Genomic DNA, 22,164 nt, shown 5'->3' with positions numbered 1-22,164 from the left:
TTATCTGTTATGAAACTAATATTAAGAATAGACAGCTTCAATTAGAGATGATAACACCAACATGATTATGTATTCAAACATAACAGTGAATCTCTAAATGTTTCAATTTCTAGCAAAATTGATAAATGACACCTCTTTCTGATAACAATGCAATGCTGCTTGCAGCAGAAGCTCATGATTATATATAAGCCCCAGAGCCAGTACTCCACATAAGCATATCACTTGAAATATTGAATGTTTGCTTATAATTTTTATTACAAGAGGGGGAAAAAAATTTTCAATGGACTGTTACTTGAGGATGAGTTTCATCAGTTTCTTCAGTCCATTCAGCACCAGGCTCACTCCAAGACCTGGGTCTCACCCCGAGCTTGAAAAAAATAACCATCTCCAATGCCTCGAACACCTTGTTTTTGTCCAAAAATTCATTGCAAACTCCACTCACTATGCAGTAGTTACTGTTATACGGTGGCTTGTGGTGTGCAGAATGTTGCAACCGGGAGACAAGCACACCAGCATCTTGTAGCGCCACCACCAATGGAGGGAGCTTGCTCTTGGTGCCATGGGACCAAGCATGGAATTGTTGGCTAAACATGATGCAACCGGCACAGATACTAACAAAGCCTTGAACCACAGGGTCATTGCAGAGAATGTCTATAGGAAGCACAGTGATAGTTACGTTACGAGCCAGTGCATATAAATTGTTAGCAAACTGGCGCCTGGTGATAATCCAGGGCCATTTGTGGTGACCCTGGAATCCTTCGATTTGTGAACCGAAAACTGGAGTCGATGCATCACCATAATTGTCGATACCCCAATGGTACACCGCGGACAAAAGATCAGCTACAATGTACCCAACATAACCAGCTAGCATAGGTTCGAGCCACACATGTGAATCAGCTGCACCCATCATGGCCTTGGCTAGTGAAATGACCAATGTGGTGCACCCACTAGCCACCCACCCCCTGTGAGACCACGTTGATTGCAAACTTGGGTCATTGGGCAAAGGAGGGCCAGTACTAGGAATGGTTGTGACCAGGTCCGGTGTAGTCACGAGCCTTGGCTCGATGACTAGCGGGTTCTGGCTGGACCTAGGCTTGGTTGTGGTGGCTGAACATGTCACACGTGCGATACAGCACAGCCGCGGGCACGTGGGAGCATAGGTTAGAGGCCTTAAAGGGTATTTGTGTTGAGGCAAGATAGACATTGAAGGGAAAAGTTTAATGTAATGAAAGAGAGGGCAATATTTGTAGAGGCTGAGAACATATGAAATAGTGGCTATCGGCCAAAGGCGTTGGGGTGGTGGAGACTATGCCATAGAACCAATGTTGTGGTGTAGATTGAGGGTGCGTGGGGTTATGGAAATCGCTAGTGTGTCTTGATGTAAACTTGTGCTCACCATTTTGTTTCAAGTGCTTGCCCTTTGGAAGTGAATTTCAGTCACACAAATCGGTTAGAAATTTGGGTTCAAACCAAAGATTTGGACAATCTATTTCAACTCTTGTCAACAACAATTTGCTTAAAATATTTTTTTAAAATAAAAGCAAGTTGTGTATCTAAATAATCCACCAAACCAAAACTGATGCTTATCGAACATAATACTTTCGCAATTTATAACACACGTAATTATCCTTAGTTTAACGAATCACGTAATAAAGCATTCTATTTGAATTTCATCATAAACAATTTGTAATCTTGAGCACCTTTCAAGTAAATTTAAACTCGAATCAGACCATGAAAAGGGGGTAAGAGGACAAAAACATCTGACGACAAACCAAAATTTGGTTTTGGTTTAGGTTTGATTCATGGGGCAGGATAAAGATGCAAAGTCTGGGGTTGTGATTCAACAATGATTGGTCCTTTTTCTTTTTGTCTACATGTGAAACTTCACTTGAAGCTTCCGAGTAGGGCAAAGAATGCAAAGCAAAAGATAGCGGCAGCAAAGGAATATTCATATCCTCAAGCATCTAACATACAATGAGATGCCAACTTCACAAGGAAAAGATATTGAAAACCACATATATAAACATATAATATTTACGTATAAACCATTACGTGACAATAACGTGACATTTTAGATATCGTTAACTTTCTTAATTCGGGTATTTTACGTATAAACTTTTGTCAACAAATCATATATTATAAAATATTTTGATTTTAGACTAAAAATGGAGAAAAGGGTGACAAATATGAGTTAAGTGATGACTATAGTTATCACATTATTAAGCATGACCTTAGTAGTTCCTTGCAAGGATCTTCTTCCTCATGAAGTTTCTCAGTCATTTGTCATTTATTTATTATTTATTTTGTAAGCTTATAAATGGGAAACAGAGTACTGTTGCAATGATAAATTGGTATCCCCACCTTGAAATGTAGGTCAAAAAACCAGAAGCTTCCTCTTGCTTTCATGGTGTTCCTCAAAAATTTCAAATCATCTGTCTCTATGTGTTTAACTCATATATATAATATTTAATTTTTTATATTAAAAAGCATTGAAAATTTATAAATATAATTTTTTTTTCAAATTTTAATATAAAATACATTAAAAGTTAAAGAGAGATAAACATTTAAGGATGAGAAAAAGTAAATTTTAATTTTAATTATTTAAATAAAAAATGGTATTTATATTTTTGGATTGCATTAACTTCTTACATATAGTTTTTTGCAAATATAAGCAAATTATTTTTAGAGTAAATAAATGAGTAAATACAAGCCCATCCCTGGCCCACAGTTTTGTTTACTTTGGTGGGCAGTGGCCCACAAACAAAATGAAGAGGCAGCCCTTTTCTTTTGGGTACATTGTGGCCCACATCATTTTTCTGATTTTCAAGATTCTTATTTTATATATTGAAAATACTTTTCATAATTTTTTATAAATATTAATAATATATAAAATAAATATATTGTTAACATTAGTATATAAAAAAATATGAAAATAATTTTAAATTAACTTGAAAACTAAGTATATAATGCATAAATTTTGAGTGAAATAAAGCCTCATGTCATTGAGTGTTGGCAGAGTATTGGTAATTAAATAATTTTGGATCTTTTGTTTTAAAATAATAAATAGCTTTGTTTTATTCATAGGAAGTTTTTTTAAAACAAAATTAGTACATAAATTATCTTAAAATGATATGAACCTTAAAATTTTTTAAAAAATTTAAATAAATACTTATTTTTCTTATATTTAATTATATTTTTATATTTTTATTTTAAACTAAATAAATTTTTATGATTAACGTTTGATTAATTATAAATCAAAATAATATTTATCATTTTATATTACATAATATTAATATAATATATTGACATATCAAAGTGATAGTAACGTGATATATTGATATAACAAAACAACGAATTCATATGATAATTTCATCTCTCATAATAGTCATGTGGACATAAATGAAACAAAATTGTGACGGTAATTATAAGAACTTATTTTGTTTAACTTTATTATAATTGAAAAGTAAATAATTATTTAATTTTTTATTTTAAAAAACATTATCAATTATTTCAAATGAACAAATAAAATAATTTTATATTTACAATAAAAATCCAAACATAAAAGGAGCCATTTCTCTTGTCTTATTAGGCACAAATTTGAAGAGAAAACAAAAGGAAAAAGAAAGCCAAAGGAAATACCAACCCATCATCCATCCAAAAATAATGCAAAAATTATTTTTATAAAAGTAATAAATAAAACACAAAAAACCATGAAACAGGAAAAGGATCTTATGTTTGGTTTTTCTTTTCAGTTTTGTCATAAAGAGGAACGAAAAAGAAAGGAAACTAAAAGAAGAGAGGATTATTTTATTTTATTTTGTTTTCATTACTCGATCATGGCTTCTTCATCTTCTTCTTCTTTTGTTCGGTGTTTCCTTCTACTCCTCTTCTTCTGCTTCTCGCTTGTGCAAGCTGCGAAAGTACCATTTCACCCTCGAGATGTGCTACCTTTATTGCCCAGACAAGTTTCGTGGCCGATCCTCAACTCTCTTAGCAGCGCCGTTGACCTTTTACCGGCCTTTGTCGGCTCTGTTTCGTCCCAAAACCGTGGCGTAGAATGGAAAGGTGCGTGCTTTTATGAGAACACGGCGTGGATGGAGTTCCATAACAAGAGTGGCAGTCAGTTTGGTGGTGGAACTCTCCATATAAAGGTAACATCTTTGGCTTCTTTTTTTGGTTTGGTTTTGGTATTTAAGTTTTTCTTCTTGATGTTTGGAATCTGGGTATCACTTGGCTTGAGTTGAAAGTGCTGAAATTTTGAGTTTTTCTTGGAGGTTGTTGGAGTGTTATGGTTTCGAGGATTGCTAATTTGAGCTGAAAGTGCTTAAATTTTGGATTTTGTTTATTTAGTTTAGTTTCGATGGACTGATAGAGGAACGAAAGTGCATCTTTCCCTTGTGTTATGATCATATATGCACATCATTTTGATTTATAGTATTTTGGCAAAGTTAGACGATATTTCTTGATAGATTTTTGAAATATAGGATGTTTGCATAACTCAAGCCCAAAATTATGCAGAGTGTTTGCTTATGGGGTGATGGTAGAATTGGTTAGAGTTCTCAGGGACAGAATCATGTGAAAATTATCTATGTGCTTATCCAGGTTAGCAAAGCCCATAGTTGGACGTGTATGGATCTTTATGTCTTTGCAACTCCATACCGCGTAACTTGGGATTATTATTTTTTGTCTCGGGAGCATACACTTGAAATCAAGGAGTGGGAGGATCGAGCTGAGTATGAATATGTAAGTTGCCATTCTCTGTTAGTTTGACTTACAACAAGTAATACCTTGTTTCGGTCATGCATCTTTGCAGCATACTCATACATGATTTTTACCTAACATTTAAATTAGGTGAAAAACAAGGGGATTTCGATTTTCCTCATGCAAGCAGGGATGCTTGGAACACTTGAAGCTCTGTGGGATGTCTTTCCCTTATTTACAAATACTGGATGGGGTGAGAACTCCAATATTGGGTTTCTTGAGAAACACATGGGGGCTTCTTTTGAATCACGACCTCAGCCCTGGGTCACAAACATCAGTGTTGATGATATACACTCAGGAGATTTCCTTGCAATATCAAAAATTCGGGGGCGATGGGGTGGTTTTGAGACTCTTGAGAAGTGGGTTAGTGGAGCTTATGCTGGCCATACTGCTGTTTGCTTAAAAGATTCTGAAGGGAATCTATGGGTTGGTGAATCAGGACATGAAAATGAGAAGGTAATAGAATAAAACCCTTTAGTTTACTTTTACCAAATTTAATCCCTAAATGTTATCTCTTTCCCCCTTTATCTATATAAACAACTATCCTTTTGCTGCTGTTGTTTTTTTTGTTGTACTTTAGGTTAATACAATTGATATTTGCCTAATAAGTTAAACTAGCACTACATAAACACCAAAATTCATTTCCTTGATTATCTGACTTTTTTTTTTCCCTTCAAATATGTTTAAAAAAATTGAAGAACTTAGAAATTGAATAAAATTGTAGAAAACACATTGTTGTATCCAACATGCTATGCTTTATGTTCATGTACATAGATTTTTATTTGGTGTTGCTGCATTTGAAATAATGTTAATTTTGCAGTCGAATCTTTTCTTCCTTTAGTTATTGTGTCCGATATCAGGTATAACTATGATTGGAATTATCCTATAGGCACTTATTAATGATGCTCAGTTGTTATTTGATCTGTTCTGGGTTGTAGGGAGAAGATATTGTTGCAATTATGCCATGGGATGAATGGTGGGATTTTGAGCTGAACAACGATGATTCTAATCCCCATATTGCATTACTTCCTTTGCATCCTGATGTCCGAGCCAAATTTAATGAGACTGCTGCATGGGAATATGCACAAAGCATGGCAGGCCAACCATATGGGTATCATAACATGATATTTAGCTGGATAGACACCATAGATGGGAATTATCCTCCTCCATTGGATGCTCATCTGGTATTTGATATTTATTTTCATATACAAAACGTTAAGGTTTTAGTGTATGCTGCAAAGTTTCTGCCTCTTTACCTTCTCCTTTCTCTATTTCTCTCCTGCTCCATTCTGTTGTTATTGTAATTATTCCTGCAGCATTTGATTTGGTGGGCATTTGTGAAACTATGTTCTAGTAGATATTTTGTTGATCTGTTTCTTCCTCTTTTTATTTTCTTCTTCTTTCCTTTTGTTGTAGGAACCATGCAACTCCGGTTAAATTTTTGGAGTGATATGGAATTAAAACTTGATCATTTGTATGTCCTATATTAGTCAATAGTAAAATATTTTGCAATAGGTGTGAATGAGCTTATGTAGACCAGAATGCTGCATTACATTATTTTTAGCACAAGAAATAAAGCTGCAAAGAAGGGAGGTAGAAAAGCACACGAAGATAGGGCGATTAGCAAATCCTAATATGTTCCTTGTACTAATTCCTAATTGCATAAAAAAGGTTGTTAATGCATATAATTCTTCTGCCCTCTCTGTTACTGCCTCTCTTTTTGGAAAATCTGCAGTCTGCAGGATCTAAACATTTGCCTTCTGATCATACAGGTAGCTTCTGTTATGACAGTTTGGAACAAAATACAGCCTGAATATGCTGCTAACATGTGGAACGAGGCCTTGAACAAGCGACTTGGAACTGAGGTATGGTATATGGTTAATTTGTATGGTAGAAATTGAGTTGGTGGTTTGTTTACACATCAAAGATAATCTGAATTGTTTGAGATATGTGTCTTGAAGATAACATGCAACTTGCTTAATTACATGCATGTGAGTTGGTAATTCTGAGAGCTTCTTAATGATTTGAGGAGTCACTTGGCCTAGATGCCTTCAAAGACCGATAAGAATATTTATCTCTTTGGTCTTCAAAAGTATTGAATCTATCAGCTATTTTTTGTTTTCTTAATCAGAAGGTAAAATCAATGTGACACATTATCCTTTGTTTCTCTAACTATTGTGTGTTTACGGCAGGGCCTTGATCTTTCTGATATATTGGTGGAAGTGGAAAAACGTGGGTCATCTTTTGATGCACTGCTGACCATTCCTGAACAGGATGGATGGATATATAGTGATGGGAAGTCAGCATCATGCATTGCTTTTGTCCTTGAAATGTACAAGGCAGCAGGCCTTTTTGATCCAATTGCTGACTCTATTGAAGTCACTGAGTTCACGGTGAGCTTTTTTTTGAGTAAAGTCTTTTTTGTTTAGGGTGATGGGATCTCCCTTTCCAAATATTCTTTTGCAATTTATTTGCACGACAAGCTCCTCTGAGTAGTTTATGATGCAAGCTCTCGTTGATTCAAATTAATACTGAAAACACAGATCAAGGATGCTTACACTCTAAGGTTTTTCGAGAATAATTCCAGCCAGCTGCCAAAGTGGTGCAATGATGCAGACGATGTAAAACTTCCTTATTGTCAGATTCTAGGGAAGTACCGAATGGAACTACCTGGATTTAATTCCATCGATCCATACCCCCATATGAATGAACGGTGTCCTTCCATGCCTCCAAAGTACTCCAGGCCGCAAAACTGCTAAACAGCTTCGATTCTCCCATTTGTCATTATGCCAATGCCAACCACTACTATGAGTACATCTATTGTTTGAGCCAATTGTATGCAAGATGCCACTGGAAATTGTGTTTCAATATCAGTTGTAAATATGGTGATCAGACTAGGAGTGGAAGATGTTAGGTATTGAATTGTTGTGCACGACAGAAAATAGAACATTTATATGGACAGAATCATGAAAGCCATTCTTTTAGTCAAATTTTAGTTTTATATGGGGAGCTGTAATGTTCTAATTTTTGCTTGGTATGATTCACAGCTAACATGGTTTGTTGGGAAACATTTTGGCTGTCTTGAGAGTTAAATTTGGAACATTTATTTCTTCAGCTGGAAAAACACTAGTCTGGTCTTATGATTATGAGGCTCTTACACTATATTTTATAGGCCTGCTTAATCTTTCCACAAGATTAAATTGCACGTGATTTGATCAGCAATAGAGAACTTTGCAAGATTCTTTGATGCAGTCAAAGATTCCAATTTCCATTACCAAGAGACAAGAACATCAGAGTAGTTTTCTCGGACTGAGTTGAACTGGTAGTCCTTTAGTTGGAGCAGGCATGGGGTCCCTGCTGAAAAAGTTGTCTGAACATAGTAGCGTCCAGGTGAACCGAGTAACCAGATAATGAACTGAAACAAGGGTTTCAACCCTTGCAAACTCGTATCCTGGACATATCCTTGGTCCCCCTCCGAATGGAATGAAGCAGTAGGGTGGGATTGAAGCTGGATTTTCGAATCTAGTGGGATCAAATTTTGATGGTTCTAGAAATATGCTATCATCCATGTGTGTGATGCCCGTAACCCAGAAAATCTTAATGCGAATGAGTAGATTATCAGAAAGATAATAGAGAAATAAAACTTGAAATACTGAGAGAAAGTGGGATGGAATTTATGGTTTCACTTACTTGCCAGTCCTTGGGGATAAGATATCCACCATACTCGATATCTTTTACAGCTTTCCTGAAGCCACCAAAGATTGGTGGGAACAGCCTGAGAGTCTCCATTGCAACTTTCCATGTGTACTTCATCTTGGCCAGGTCTTCCCAAGTCAGAAGCTCCCCATCAGGCTTGCTCTTTGCTATCTCTTCTTGTTCTGCAACCACAAATCAACAAGCACCCCAATATCTAAGTCTCTTTGCTGTAACACTGTCACCATCCCAATGTAAGGTTTAACTGCTTTCACTTAAGGGTTTGTTATCTTGTCTACTCACCATGGTGATAAAGGAATAGAATGTATACCTTGAAGAACAGCTGCATAAACAGCAGGATCATTAGCTAAAAGGCGCACTAAGAAAGTGAGAAGAACAGAAGAAGTGTCATGTCCGGCAACCATGATGAGCATAACATTGTGAATAATCTCCTTCTCTGAAATCACTGCCTCATTCCTCTCATTGCGGATGCTAAGCAGACAAGTGATGAGGTCTTGGCGAGGAGAAGCACCCTTCTGCTCCAGATCCACTCTCTTCTCACCAATTAGACCTTTCAACATTTTCTGTGCCCTTGCACTTGCCTGAAGGCTGCGGTTGTAGCGTGTGAAAGGCAGATTAACCGGTACTGACCACATTCCTTCTATCATGCTTTGGAAATCATCAACAAGCTTGTCTCTTCTGGTTCCTCGTTCAAGTCCAAATAGAAGAGAGCAGATTATGTTGAATGTGAGGGTTTTCATCAGTGGTAACACCTATCAGGACAGGAAGAAACATGGATAAGATTTGATTTTCTAAGGTTGGATACCATTTTTCTCTGATTACCGGAAAGCCGGGGCACTGTTCAGTAACATACCTTGACTTGTTGCTTGCCATGCCAATGCATCTCAAGGTGCTTCCTTACTTCTTCATCCATCTTCCCAACATACTCCTTTAACGATTCGGGTTTCAAGAATGATACAAGGGCATCTCTAACTCGCTTATGATCTTCCCCAATCAGTTCCAGAATACACCGATCACCCAGAATTGCAGTAATCGACTTCACTTGCTGGTTAACAATAGTGCTGCTGTCACTGGTGAATACAAACTTGTTGGCTGTCTGTCCATAAATGAATACAGATGGTTTGCCAAATAGACTCATCTTTGATATCGGACCATACTTCCTTATCCTTTTCTGAAGCCATTCTTCTGCGGTGTTGGTTCGCATGGCCCGGAGAAGGCCAAGGCTTTGACCTATTATTGGAAGTCCTAGTGACCCTGGAGGAAGCCTTTCTGATGGTCTCTTTCTCCTGGTTAGGAGAAGGAAGATGGGGATGAGAAACAGGACAATAGTGATGATGGTATTCATGGCTGATAGCTGGAGGGAGTGGAGTATGGAGACAGGAACAGCTATGGAGACAGGAACAGCTGATGGCTATAGTAGGGGAAATTCAGGGAGAAGAAATCATTGATCTTCTTTTGTTGGCTTTTGGAGTGGAATCTAGACCTTGATATAACACTATCATGCTTAGTATCACACGCCATCCATTTTTTTTAATTTGTTCTGTCTTACCCATCCTTTTCATTACCAAATGAAGAGAATCTTGCAAACAAGTTTCTTCTTTGCGCCAGCTTTGGAAGCTTTGTTTGAACCTATATGGTCCACTAAAAGTTCAAAATTTCGCCGGTGATAAGCTAAATTAGGCCAAAATATAGGGTTAAGTGCTTTAAATTCCTTTCCTTTGAACTTAACATTCGGTAATTTGGAAAGAAGACAAAAGGAAGGTACAACTATCTATGTTCTGCAGTGTCAATGACAAAATCCTGCAGTTTCTGGTTCCAAGGCAAGCCTGGATGCCTGCATATTCAGAGAGAATATATTCAGGATGCAAATTCACATTAGGATTTGCATCAAATACTCACTCAATAAACCTGATCTTGTTAAGAAATTAAGCGAATTATTCATTTCAAGAACACAAGAAATTTGAACTTAAAAAGAAGGGAATTGTGTAGAAACAACATAATTTTTGGTCATAAACCTGGTTCTTTGCTTTCACATATAACAAAGGCTATCTTTTGCATCATACACACATTAGAGTATAGCACATGTGATACAATTTCATTCAAGAAATTAAAGTTTTCCAATAAAAGCACCCAAACTTCAATGATCTTGACGGATCTGTTAAAACTGGTAATGTCAATGCGCCCAACACTGTCATTCAGCCTTGGCTGGAATGTGATTGCCGCCGGTTGCAATTTTATACAAGTAAAACCCAGTCATAAGAGCACTGCAAAGAAATGACATTAATTTGTAGCTCTCAAAATTTTGAATGACTGTCAAACTAACAAAAGAAATCTAAAACCCCAAGTCAAAAGACAAGTGAAAAAGGGGTAGGGGACTAGAAGATACGTATAACAGATGATTTAATTTTATCCAAAAAAAGAAAAAGAACAGAGGATTTAAGGTTATACCCTAAAACTTTTGCATCACAAACGAAAATAATATGAGTTAATGATCTGAAACTCAGTTTCTTGTAGAATGTACATAGATAATGGGGCATAACAATATAACCGTCATGAAAGAATCAGAAAATCTGGAGACCTATATACAAGGCAAATGCAACATGCAGGCATTATGCAATAAGTATTAGGTATGAATGGACTGGACATGGAGGTTTGATAACCGGGCAAATCTTAAGGTCATAATCTTATGATATACTTATCCATAGATGATTTTTGTTAGCTTTTAATTGATATAAGGATCAATCTTGTGATGACAGAAAAAATTAATGAATAGATTACCCAGTAGAATTATAACAGTCATGATATAATGTGATATGAAGGCACTGAATACAAATAGGAGATGAACAATACCTAATCCCAGCGACAATTCCTGCTGGCATAATCTTAGATGTCTGGTAATAACGTTGTCCCATGACCCATGTCAGCACAGCAGCAGTAGCTGATTTTAAGGTAAATAAATCAGTAAAAAAGAACAAAGTTTGTTGTCATTGAAAGGGATGATAAGAAAGCAAGCATACAATAGAAAGTCTCCTTCCATGAACATAACCCACAGTGGAAATCAGATATCTGTGATAATCTATATTTTCTCAAATGGTCTATTAAGACCGACATTGACAAATGTCCTGAAATATCACATCACAAAATCTAGCAAGAATGTTGAATTTCATATGATGAAAGCTTCTCAATGATACTGCATCAGAGATCAAAGACAGTTACAGCTATGATAGTTGAGAAAAGTCATTTCAAAACTACAACAAAGACCATTTTCTTACAATGTCAGCTAGCATCACCTTGGATCTACAATATCCAAACTAATTCTTAAGTTCCAGAATGCAACACCACAAATTTATAAACAAAAGCAACCACATCAAGTTTAATAATACAAAAATCCATTGCAGCATCAAACCTTTGACTCATAAGCTACAAAAATCAAAACTTTTCCATCATCAAACTTGAACAACAATCAAATTTAGTACCTTTAAATTACAAACTTCATTTCTTTCCTAATTCCAAATCAGAAAGGTAATTGAACAAAAACCCAAGTCAAATTTACCACAAAAAATTCACACAACAAAAGAAAAAGAAAAAATTATGCAAGAAAGTTAAGATTTTGAAAACCTTACCAGTTTCAAGAACCAAAGCAAAATAAGAGTTCTTTCTCTTCTCAAAAGCCTTAAGGCTCAAATATCCAGCAAGAATGAGAACCAATCCAGTGCCTACACCCCCAGCAAGTGATGCTGTGCTCCCTTTCTTCAAATACCCAACAACTCCTCCAGCCACAAGAATCAATCCATAAGGGATTGTGAAGCAAAAATCATGCATTTTGGGAAAGCTTTTCTTGGTTTCTTTCTTTTTCCTTCAAATGGGTTCTTTCCTGAAGAAAAATTTAAGGGTAAACTTGACTGAGTTGAACAGATCAAAGGGAAAGAAATGGGTTTTGATTTTGGCTGAAAGCTTTTTCTCAAAGGTGGTGGATTGTTCCTGGCGTGTGGAGTTTTCAGTTGGTCAAAGGCTCTGATGTTTTAACTACTTTAATTTTGTTTATTTGCAAGATTTGCCCCCAATTTATAAAAAGATTTCAATTTTGTCCTCCATTGTTTAAGCATAATTAATAATTTCTTTTTTTTTATACTGTAAAATAATTTCTTTAGGAAAAGAAGCTAGAATTTCTTTTTATTACATAACTAGAAAAATTGAAAGATAATTTATTTGTAAATATTTTCCTAAAAATATTATTTATTTACTAATTTATAAATATTTTATGGAAATTATTATATCCATATATTTATGATATTTATTTGTCCTTCCTTATTGTAAAGCAGTCTAAGATATTTCTTTCCCAAAAAAAAAGAAAAAAATATTTTTACAAGGTAATTACTAATTAGTAAATTAAATGGATTTTAGGAGTAACCTTAATTAAATTAAGTTAATTAATGCAAATATTAGTTGCAAATATTTGTGAAACGACATCGTATAAACTCTTCAACTCGAGAGATCAAGGGTTTAAGAAGGGTTATCAAATACAAAACCACCAATAAACCTTCCACTGTGTTCATCAAATGGTAATCCATTTTCGGACTCGGATCCGATCTCCAGCCCGAACCTATCTATTCAATCCATTTCCCAGTCCTTTACGTACCCAAACCCCTAAATCTTCGAAATCCCTGAAAATGTCTACAAACCAATCGAAACCAAAGAGACCCGTATGTCCATCTTGCTCGAAACCTGCCCGAACCTGCCTCTGCGATCGGATACGGACCCGGAACCTTGACAATTCGGTAAGTGTAACGATTCTTCAGCACAGTTTAGAAAGAAATCATCCCTTGAATTCTACTAGAATTGCAAAATTAGGGCTCAAGAATCTCAATGTGGTCACTGTTTTTGAAGTTGATTTTGAGGCCCGGTTCGAAATCAGGTTGTTGGAACCGGGTCATGAGTCGGGTCTTGGTCGGGTTGGATTGGAAAGTTCTGTGTTTGGTCAAGTGGGGGGAAAGGAAGAGAAGCAGAAAGCTGGTTTTGAGAGTTTTGGTTTCGAAGTTGAGGGAAATGAGAAGTACCCGGATGAAAAATGTGGGGACTTGATTCAAAGAAATGGAGAATTTAGTTTGAAAAATGATGTTAGTAGGAGTCGAAACACGGGAAATTCCTTAAAAGGTTTGGATTTTGTGGAGAATTTAGATGCTTCTGATGGTGATGAGCTGTTGTTAGAGTTAACTGGTAGAGAATGCCGTGGTGCAAGAGGCTCAATACCTATGGAGAATCCTTGTGAGAAGTTGGAGAAAGGGTTTAATTTGGATGCTAATGTGTTAAATGAAGCTGTTCTAGATGACAGAACTGATTTTGGTCAAAATGGAGCTGTTCCTAGAGATAGAGAAGGACCTGTCATTAGTGCTACTATGATTAAGTATGGATGTATTACTGATCTTTCTCAAATTTGGAAGGTGGACATACATGGGAGGAAGCCAAAGTTTGATCACATTTTGGCCTCTCCGTTTGCCAGGGATGCCTTGGCTGGAGGATTTGTTGTGAAAAAATTTGAAAGGCGGAAATTGGATGGGAAAATGGAAGTGGAAGAGAATGAAGAGTTTGAAGTCAAGGTTCCTCCTGGATCAATTCTCCTATTCCCAAGTCAAAATGCAGTTGGAGTTGATGACCTTAAGTCTATGGATTTTGAGGTGGAGAATTTGATCGTTTTGGATGGAACATGGTCCAAGGCTGGGAGAATTTACAATGAGAACCCCTGGTTGAAGCTTTTGCCACATATGAGGTTGGATTTGGATAAGATGAGCTTGTATAGTGAAATAAGGCATCAGCCAAAGGCAGGATTTTTGTCAACCATTGAGAGCATTGTGTATACCTTGAAGGCTTTGGGAGACAATGTCGATGGATTGGACAACCTTTTGGATGTGTTTGAGTCCATGGTTGGGGATCAGAGGCGACTTAAAGATGAAAGATTGAGCAAAGCCTCCGAAGATCGTATCTACTAATTTTTGCTTTCTCAGTTAACATTGTTTCAAACTGAGGTGATTATACAAATTTTCTAGTGATAAAATGTGTTGTAACTATTGAAATATTGAACAACTATTCTTGCAGTCGCTTCAGACTTGTTCCGTATAAATTGTTTACATGTACTGTTTCTAAGATGTATGTAGCTTCTGGCTTTGTCCATAGCCGTTAGCTTGCAATGTTTAACCTTGCAGGCTTTGACCAATGTCAAGATAGTCCTATGCTAACTTTGCAAAGTTAATGTCTGCAAATTGCAGCCTTATAGCAATGCTGATGGTAAGCTTAAATGAGAGAACAATGGCTTGCAATGAATGGAATACATGATAACTCAGACTAGGAAGCAGCTTCATCTGACCATTTTCCAGGTCTAGGCAGAAAGTCTAAAAAGGCATACAGCTACTAGCAGGGACATAATTGAATAATACAAAAAATTAATGGAGCACCAATCAAGAAACTTGTAATCACTAAAATGCCCCTCAATGAATAGTTAGTTTTAAAATCATCCTGTTCCTCATTTTTTCCATTTCCAAGACTGCCATTAGCAACCAATCTTTCTTCTTCCAGAAACAATGCAAAAACTCCTCCCACGTCCACTCTCAGCCCCACCGAAACGCTCCTTCTCTTGTTTCTTCTCCCACTCTCCCTCCAAAACCACTTACGACCCTCCATTTTCCCCTACTTCCAAACCCCCTAAACCCCCAAAACCGAAACCAAAGCCACCTGATCCTACCACCGACCGAAACCCGTCTCCTCCTCTCAAGTCAAACCTCCCATTTGACTTCAGGCACTCGTACTCCGAAACCGACCCCAGCCTTGAGCCCATTGGGTTCCGAGAACCCAAAAGGTTTTCTCCATTTGGGCCAGGCAGGCTTGACAGGGAATGGACTGGGACTTCCGCTCCGGCCCGGGATGAAGTAGATGGTTGTCGGGTCGAGGAGGAGAGGACGAGGGTACTGGGGGAGCCACTCACGGAGGAGGAAGTTGAGCGGCTGGTTGAAAAGTATCGGCATAGCAATTGTTATAGGCAAATCAATCTGGGTAATTCTCTTTTCACCATTTTTTTGTTTGAAAGTCTGTATTTTTAATAAAAAAGTGAGAGCTTTTCATGTTTTTATATGATTTAGTTAAGTTTGCTGGTGTATTCATATGAACTGATTAAGTTAACAACTTTGCTGGAATGACAGAACCTAGGTAAGCTTCATTAGTAATAGCTTGGAATCTACTTGCATTAGGCTTTCTTTTACTTGTTGCTGGAATGAAAGGTGGGATTTTAGGGATTTGTGTGTGTATGTGTGTGTGTTAGGGAAGAATGGAGTCACTCACAACATGTTGGATGACGTTCACAATCATTGGAAGAGGGCTGAAGCTGTAAGGATCAAGTGTTTGGGGGTGCCAACTCTTGACATGGACAATGTCTGCTTCCACCTTGAGGTTTGAACTAAGTAACAGTCTCCCATCGGTTTGATGATGTGTTTTTTTCTTTTGGAATTTCGGATTATTATTAGCTGATCCAGATGGTAGTGTTTCTGTAGGATAAATCTGGGGGAAAGATCATCTACCGCCACATAAATGTCCTCCTTCTGTATCGTGGTCGAAACTATGACCCCAAGAACCGACCAGTCATACCTGTTATGCTGTGGAAGCCTTATGCTCCTATATATCCGAAGCTTGTGAAGAATGTTGCTGATGGCCTGACATTTGAAGAAACCAAGGAACTGAGAAACAGAGGACTGCACTCTCCTGCTATTATGAAACTTAGTAAGTGAGTTTCCTGGAGGAATTTCTAGTTTGGTCTTGTTGTGGTAATGATGGTTTAAAGGAAGTGATTGATGATATCAATGGATCATTCGAGTAAATACTGATGGTTCAATTTTATGTTCAGCAAGGAATGGACTGTATGTAAATGTAGTGGCAAGAGTCAGGGAGGCCTTCCAGACTGAAGAGGTAGTTAGACTAGACTGCACCCATGTTGGTACCAGTGACTGCAAAAGGATAGGTGTGAAGCTAAGGGTATGGCTGGTACTTAACAAGCATTTGAAAGAACTTTTAATGTTCTTTAGTTCAATACTAATTCCCAGGGTTTGTTTGTTTTTCCTGTGAATGCAGGACTTGGTTCCCTGTGTACCTATTTTATTCAAGGATGAACAGATTATACTCTGGAGAGGAAAGAGAGATCAGGAACTGAACTCTGACATTTCGGATGCCAATGTGAAATCTCTGGATACTTAGTTGAGGTTGCAATGTAGGCAAGACAAGATCATTGCTACTTGTAAATCTCTAGCTCATTAGCTTTTCCAATGCTTCCAATCCTTGTTTATTCAAGACAGTTCCCTCTCAGCCGCATTAAAATATAAAAACCTGCCTAATCACTGTATGACATTGTTTATAAGCAACATTATTACTATTAATATCTACAATATGACAAGCTACTGATCTATCTGACCATAATCCATTAATCCAGCGATCTTGGATCCCAAAAGACAGTAAACCATAGACTCCTCTGAGCTAAATTCTTCCAGATACCGTTCTCTCTTTCCTTATCTGCGTTACATGATGAATCAAAGTTCTTGAACCCCTGGTTTTCTCATGCTTTTGCCTGCAAAAGAGAGCGCTTGTGATTAGGAATAACAGAAATCAATCATCGTCCACACAACATACTTTAATTAAGAATTTAAGACCTGTGTTTAGGAGGAGACACAAACCATATTGGCCCCAGTGTCAACATTTATGAATTATAATTCTCCACTAACTACAGCACTCCCCGGAATCCTCACACAATTGGCAAGTCATTCATCTCTCTGTGTAAGGAGGAATTCAACTATCACAGATTGAAAAGATTCAGCTACCACAGAAATCTTGTAGGAGGAACTGAGTAGGTGTTACAAGATGGTGTAACGACCAGACCAAAGACATCAAACATCAAATATTCAAGAGTTAGATAAATAGCACAGACCCACGGGTAATGCATCCTAGACCAAGGCAACCAACCTAGAAGACTACATAATTAGCAGCTAATCAACACCCTTTTTGTGTGTGCATGTTCCATTTTTTGCCCCTTAAGAATTTTCACTTGCTAGAGCTCCAGAAGAGTTCCAAATCTTACATGCAGTACTTCTAATTATGATATGCTATAGACCTTATCGCTATGGAAAGTATACTCTGAAACCAAGCAAAAAATTCACGTGAACAATGCAGACAAACAATATATGTCCATATACCTAGTCTTCTAATTCCGATCAATCACAGTCCTACAGGCATAACATTCAACATAAAAGATGTTATAAAATTAGCGATGGCAGCTACAAAAGCATTGATGGGCTGTACAGGTGTGTGGAAGATGATGATGGAGAAGACAATGACAGATATAAGTTTCATGGTGTTGCCTGTGCTAAATGTCAAGGGAGAGATCTCACCAAGGGACATGTATGACACCTGATTGTATAGTGTTTCATCCTTTCAAGCACGACTTCTTGTGGTGTTCTTTCAATCGCTTGAGGGGGTGTACTGTAATAAAATAAAAGGTTTATTTAGAAACTAGTTCAATATACTTCAATTGTGTATATATATACATGTACATGTTCCATAACTGATATAAATATGCAAATTAACTTAACCCTAGACAGAGGCAACCTCCGTATCCATATTCCTGATTTTCAGAAAGAAGTCATTAACAATGGATGCGCACGTGAATCTGAAATTGTTCAGTGCGGCAAGGTCAGGGAACTTACAAGTACTTCGGCCATTAATTGAAGATGATGAAGCGAAAGTAGAAGATGCAAAAACCCCAGAAGGAAACACGGTCCTTCACTTCGCTGCAAGATTCGGACACACGTCTTTGGTAAACAAGCTCATCGAGCGGTGTCCTTCCCTTGTCCACCAGAGCAATTTCAAGGGAGAAACGCCGCTGCATGTTGCGGCAAAGGCCGGAAGAGATGACGTTGTTGAATTGTTAATCGATAAGACAGATACATCTGGCCTGTGCATCAGTTGGATCAGAGATAATTCTGGTAATACCCCTTTACATGGTGCTGTCAGGAATGGACATTCTAAGGTAGTGAAGGCGTTCGCTAAAAGAGATCCATTATCGTTACGCTGGCTTAATGATGCAGGGGAATCCCCACTTTCAATTGCTATTGATATGAGGTTTACGAAACTTGCAGAAGCAATCATAGATTTGAATAAATCTACGCTTGATTACCGTGGAAACGACGACCAAACTCCTTTGCATCGTGCCGTCCTGAGGCAAGATTTTGGTGAGCTCCTGAAAGATTCACCTTTTACCACTCTCCTCCGCTCCCCTTTAAGAAATATAGTTAACCCAACTAGCTTTCTCTGTTTTTTTTTTTGGCTAGATATCATGACAAAGATAATAACTTTGAAAGAGGATCTCGTTGGAGAGCAAGATGGAAGGGGAAGGACTCCCCTTCACTATGCTGCAGCCTTGGGTCACCAAAAAATGGTGGAGGTGTTAATCGATAAAAAACCTTTGATTGCATACAAAGGAGACAAAAAGCGGCAAATACCTCTTCACTTGGCAGCAGTAAATGGGCAAACACGTCTGATAGAAGCATTGCTAGAGCCTTGTCCAGAAACCATCGAGAGTGTTGACATGATGCAGCAAAATATTCTTCATATTGCAGCCAAGAATGGAAATGTGGGTGTGGTGTCATATATTCTGAAGCTACCTGAGATGGAAGATTTGGTTAACTCTCCTGACAAGGATGGAAACACCCCCTTGCATCTGGCGGCCCGCAACTACCACAGCGATGTGGTGAGTGTTCTCTCCAAGAATTCGAAGGTGGAAATCAGGGCAATCAACCGCTCTAAAAGGACTGCTATAGTAATTGTTAAATTGGCTGATGATCGTGGAATGGAACTACAGAAGGTAAGCAACTTGATTTCTTAAAGAGATTACTGAATTTAAAAAAATGTAATTTAAAACATACAATTATTTACAAAATAAAATTCATTTCATGAAAGAAGTCAAGAATGTTGATCAAGTTTTAAGTTGTTCAGCTATTTCATATTTTTATGAGAATTTTGCAAATGAGATTTTACTAGTATTACTTAGTAAAAGTTTTTGTTTCTTGCAGCACTTAACCTTGAAAGCATTAAAGAGCGCTTATAAACAAAAGGCTATTCATTTTGAGGATGCCACTGAATTGGATTATGGAGAAGTAGAAAAGGATGAAAAGCCAAAGGAAGATGGTAAAAAGAGTAGGGAAATGGCACAAATAATATCTGTGATGTCAACCCTTATAGCTACATTCACATTTAGCGCAGTTTTTACCATCCCTGGTGGTTTTGAAAATGATGGTCCGGATAAGGGCTTGGCAATGTTAATCAGTAAATCAACTTTTCGGGCCTTTGTTATTTCTGATGCCGTTGCTATGACTTCATCTATTACTGCTGCAGTTATTGTGTTTTGGTCATCTTCACGTCGAGACACTGAATCATTCTTGGATACTCTTCCTTTCGCCATTGCCTTAACTTGGATCTCACTTATTGCAATGGCACTAGCTTTTGTGACTGGATTATTTGTTGTGTTGCAGAGGACACTATGGTTGGCTATATTGGTTTGCGTCATTGGCTGTGCTCCCCCTTTCATTCTTTACATATTTTCTCCCATATTTCTTATTGTGTTTGAAAGGGTTTCCAAGTCTCAAACCTCTCTTGGTAATCGGCAGAATATAGTGGAAGACAATCCATTTCTGTTTATTTTTCGATTGATGAAGATATTTGTTGAAAGACAGAGTTATTTTCTCCTTGCATATTTACGCAGAGGTGTAAGAGGTGAGGTCAACTGAGTCAAGAGTCCACTGCACTTGTTCCTTGACAGAAAGCATGGGATAGAGTTGGTATAGCTCGAGTTAGAGCCCTCAGCATTTAGGAATTACAATATGTACAAGAAAAAAAAGGTCATGTTTTTCAACTTACTGTTCAATATGCTGTTCAAAGCGTGTGGGTTGCGTTGGATGAGTACAATATATTGGTGTGTGGACTGCCTTGCAAAAGGAAGGAGTGATGAGATTGAATTCGAGAAGAAATTAGATTAGAGCAGACTGATGGCTTCAATGGTTTCATCGTGGTTTGAGGTGTTTTATGCTGTGTTAATTTGTGGCTATTTCTATCTGTGGATGTGTGTTGTTAAGGTGTAGACAGTTGTAGGGCTTACAATTCTGGGGAGATTTGATTCTGTACGTAACGATGTCTTGTATATAGGCGTTCTTGGGATGCTACTTTAGGTTAGGGAGGTGTTTGGTTTGTAACAATGATCGTGCTGAGGTGTTGTAACATATTGAAGATTGTTAAGAGAGAAGAATCTTTTTTATTAAAAGCGAAATTTATTGGCTTATAAAAAAATTTGGTGTTAAAAGTGACATTTCTATGAACTTGTCGAGAATTAATTATTTAAAATTAGTTAGATAGTTCAATGAATTCTGATGTTAGGCACAGTCGTTTAATAGTCATCTTTACTAGTTCAACATGTGTAGAATAAAGCAAATCTAATGTTAATAATTATCAACATCAACTTTTTTCCTTTCCTAATTAAAACAGAGCAAGTAGTACCATTTTACAATAAATTGTTGTAAAAATGTTAAAAAAAGTATCTAATTAGAATTTCCTCTAAACAAATGAAATATTGTTGAGAATCTAACTCCAATTGAAAAAGAGAATAAGATTGTTGTCTATCTCTATCTAACTCGGGAAAGATCTTCTGCATTGCTAATAGTTGAAATGTTAGCTAATTGATTCATGAATTGACACAAGTAATTTTAAGTAAATTTAAAGGAAAAAATTATCACCATCAATTTTCCTTTTTTGATTAATTTTCATTATCTTTCTGCTTAATTTAAGATCATTAAATATCAGCTATAAATTAGTTTTAATATACATTAATAACCTTGGAATCAAGTAGTGAACATCTTTCACGGAGCTATAGGATTCGGAGATAATTAGTAGAAGAGACAATGGAGGGAAGCCTTCACTTGTTCTCAGTCGTACCAACCTCAAGAGTGAACCCCTGGTCCATAGAAATGAGAAGAGTGGAGAGCCTGTTGGGAAAAGGGTAGAGAGCTAGTTCATACTAGTGATTAGATCATGTTAGGAATGAGAAGCTGCCGATGATTTTTGAGCGGTAATACTATGTGATAATTGTACATGTTGGATGAAGCACAGACAAATGTTTTTATGCGAATAGAAGTCTTTAAAAGTTAATATAAAGACTTCCGATGACATAATGGCTCTAGTGTTAATAAATTTCCTTTTTTAAAAAATTGATCTCCCATCAAATCCTGATATCGTATTATAGTAAAAATAAAAAAAATCTACTTTTTATTTCTTTCAAAATAATAAAATCTCCAAATAATACCAACCTTGAAAATAAAACCTCATTAATAAAATGTCAAGATTTGTACATAGAAATTAATCCATCAGAAAAACACATTACAGTCTGGCAAACCAACCCCATAGAGAATCTTAAAAAACAAATAAAACAGAGATACAAGCCAAGATGAAATAAAAACATCACAGTACCATAACCCAAGTGATTACCGTATTACAGAATAATCCAGACAGCATTACATAAAGCAATAAATCTCCATATATCATAGGCATACTTAGTGCATCACCCAAAACACCCTCACGTCCCTGCCACCTACACATCAAAGAAGCAATGTGCAA

General features: G+C 37.0%; 7 protein-coding genes across 8 annotated transcripts; 4 read left to right on the top strand and 3 right to left on the bottom strand.

Annotated features, from left to right (window-relative positions):
* LOC18593565 (fatty acid desaturase 4, chloroplastic) lies at positions 42-1,259 on the bottom strand. The gene has a single exon (XM_007020845.2). The coding sequence runs from the start codon at positions 1,202-1,204 to the stop codon at positions 278-280; it is 927 nt and encodes a 308-aa protein (XP_007020907.2). The 5' UTR covers positions 1,205-1,259; the 3' UTR covers positions 42-277.
* On the top strand, positions 3,777-7,829 carry LOC18593564. The gene is made up of 7 exons (XM_007020843.2): positions 3,777-4,151; positions 4,603-4,743; positions 4,852-5,217; positions 5,700-5,945; positions 6,534-6,626; positions 6,954-7,154; positions 7,305-7,829. The coding sequence occupies exons 1-7, from the start codon at positions 3,837-3,839 to the stop codon at positions 7,518-7,520; spliced, it is 1,578 nt and encodes a 525-aa protein (XP_007020905.2). The 5' UTR covers positions 3,777-3,836; the 3' UTR covers positions 7,521-7,829.
* LOC18593563 (cytochrome P450 716B1) lies at positions 7,843-10,330 on the bottom strand. Its single transcript, XM_007020842.2, has 4 exons — positions 9,329-10,330; positions 8,786-9,227; positions 8,452-8,639; positions 7,843-8,357 (listed from the first exon to the last, which is right to left on the bottom strand). Exons 1-4 carry the CDS (start codon positions 9,818-9,820, stop codon positions 8,052-8,054), a joined length of 1,428 nt encoding a protein of 475 aa, XP_007020904.2. The 5' UTR covers positions 9,821-10,330; the 3' UTR covers positions 7,843-8,051.
* Positions 10,417-12,531, bottom strand: LOC18593562 (protein FATTY ACID EXPORT 5). Its single transcript, XM_007020841.2, has 3 exons — positions 12,099-12,531; positions 11,326-11,413; positions 10,417-10,739 (listed from the first exon to the last, which is right to left on the bottom strand). The coding sequence occupies exons 1-3, from the start codon at positions 12,295-12,297 to the stop codon at positions 10,667-10,669; spliced, it is 360 nt and encodes a 119-aa protein (XP_007020903.1). The 5' UTR covers positions 12,298-12,531; the 3' UTR covers positions 10,417-10,666.
* On the top strand, positions 12,889-14,749 carry LOC18593561. Its single transcript, XM_007020840.2, has 2 exons — positions 12,889-14,498; positions 14,676-14,749. Exon 1 carries the CDS (start codon positions 13,035-13,037, stop codon positions 14,460-14,462), a length of 1,428 nt encoding a protein of 475 aa, XP_007020902.2. The 5' UTR covers positions 12,889-13,034; the 3' UTR covers positions 14,463-14,498; positions 14,676-14,749.
* Positions 14,819-16,838, top strand: LOC18593560 (CRS2-associated factor 2, mitochondrial). Of its 2 annotated transcripts, none has more exons than XR_001928891.1 (5): positions 14,819-15,519; positions 15,785-15,912; positions 16,014-16,243; positions 16,364-16,491; positions 16,588-16,838. XR_001928891.1 is itself a non-coding variant. In XM_018125248.1 (5 exons), the coding sequence occupies exons 1-5, from the start codon at positions 15,051-15,053 to the stop codon at positions 16,708-16,710; spliced, it is 1,074 nt and encodes a 357-aa protein (XP_017980737.1). In that variant the 5' UTR covers positions 14,819-15,050; the 3' UTR covers positions 16,711-16,838. The 2 variants fall into 2 exon arrangements, 1 of the variants encoding a protein (XP_017980737.1); XM_018125248.1 differs by having other exon boundaries at positions 16,014-16,239.
* On the top strand, positions 17,774-20,288 carry LOC18593558 (protein ACCELERATED CELL DEATH 6). Its single transcript, XM_018124183.1, has 4 exons — positions 17,774-17,904; positions 18,139-18,734; positions 18,834-19,366; positions 19,575-20,288. The coding sequence occupies exons 1-4, from the start codon at positions 17,774-17,776 to the stop codon at positions 20,286-20,288; spliced, it is 1,974 nt and encodes a 657-aa protein (XP_017979672.1).

This window comes from Theobroma cacao, chromosome 7, assembly GCF_000208745.1.
Source record: "Theobroma cacao cultivar B97-61/B2 chromosome 7, Criollo_cocoa_genome_V2, whole genome shotgun sequence".
Taxonomy (NCBI): Eukaryota; Viridiplantae; Streptophyta; class Magnoliopsida; order Malvales; family Malvaceae; genus Theobroma; species Theobroma cacao.
Note: the sequence above shows the minus strand (reverse complement) of the source record. Positions and strands in the feature narration are given on the sequence as shown.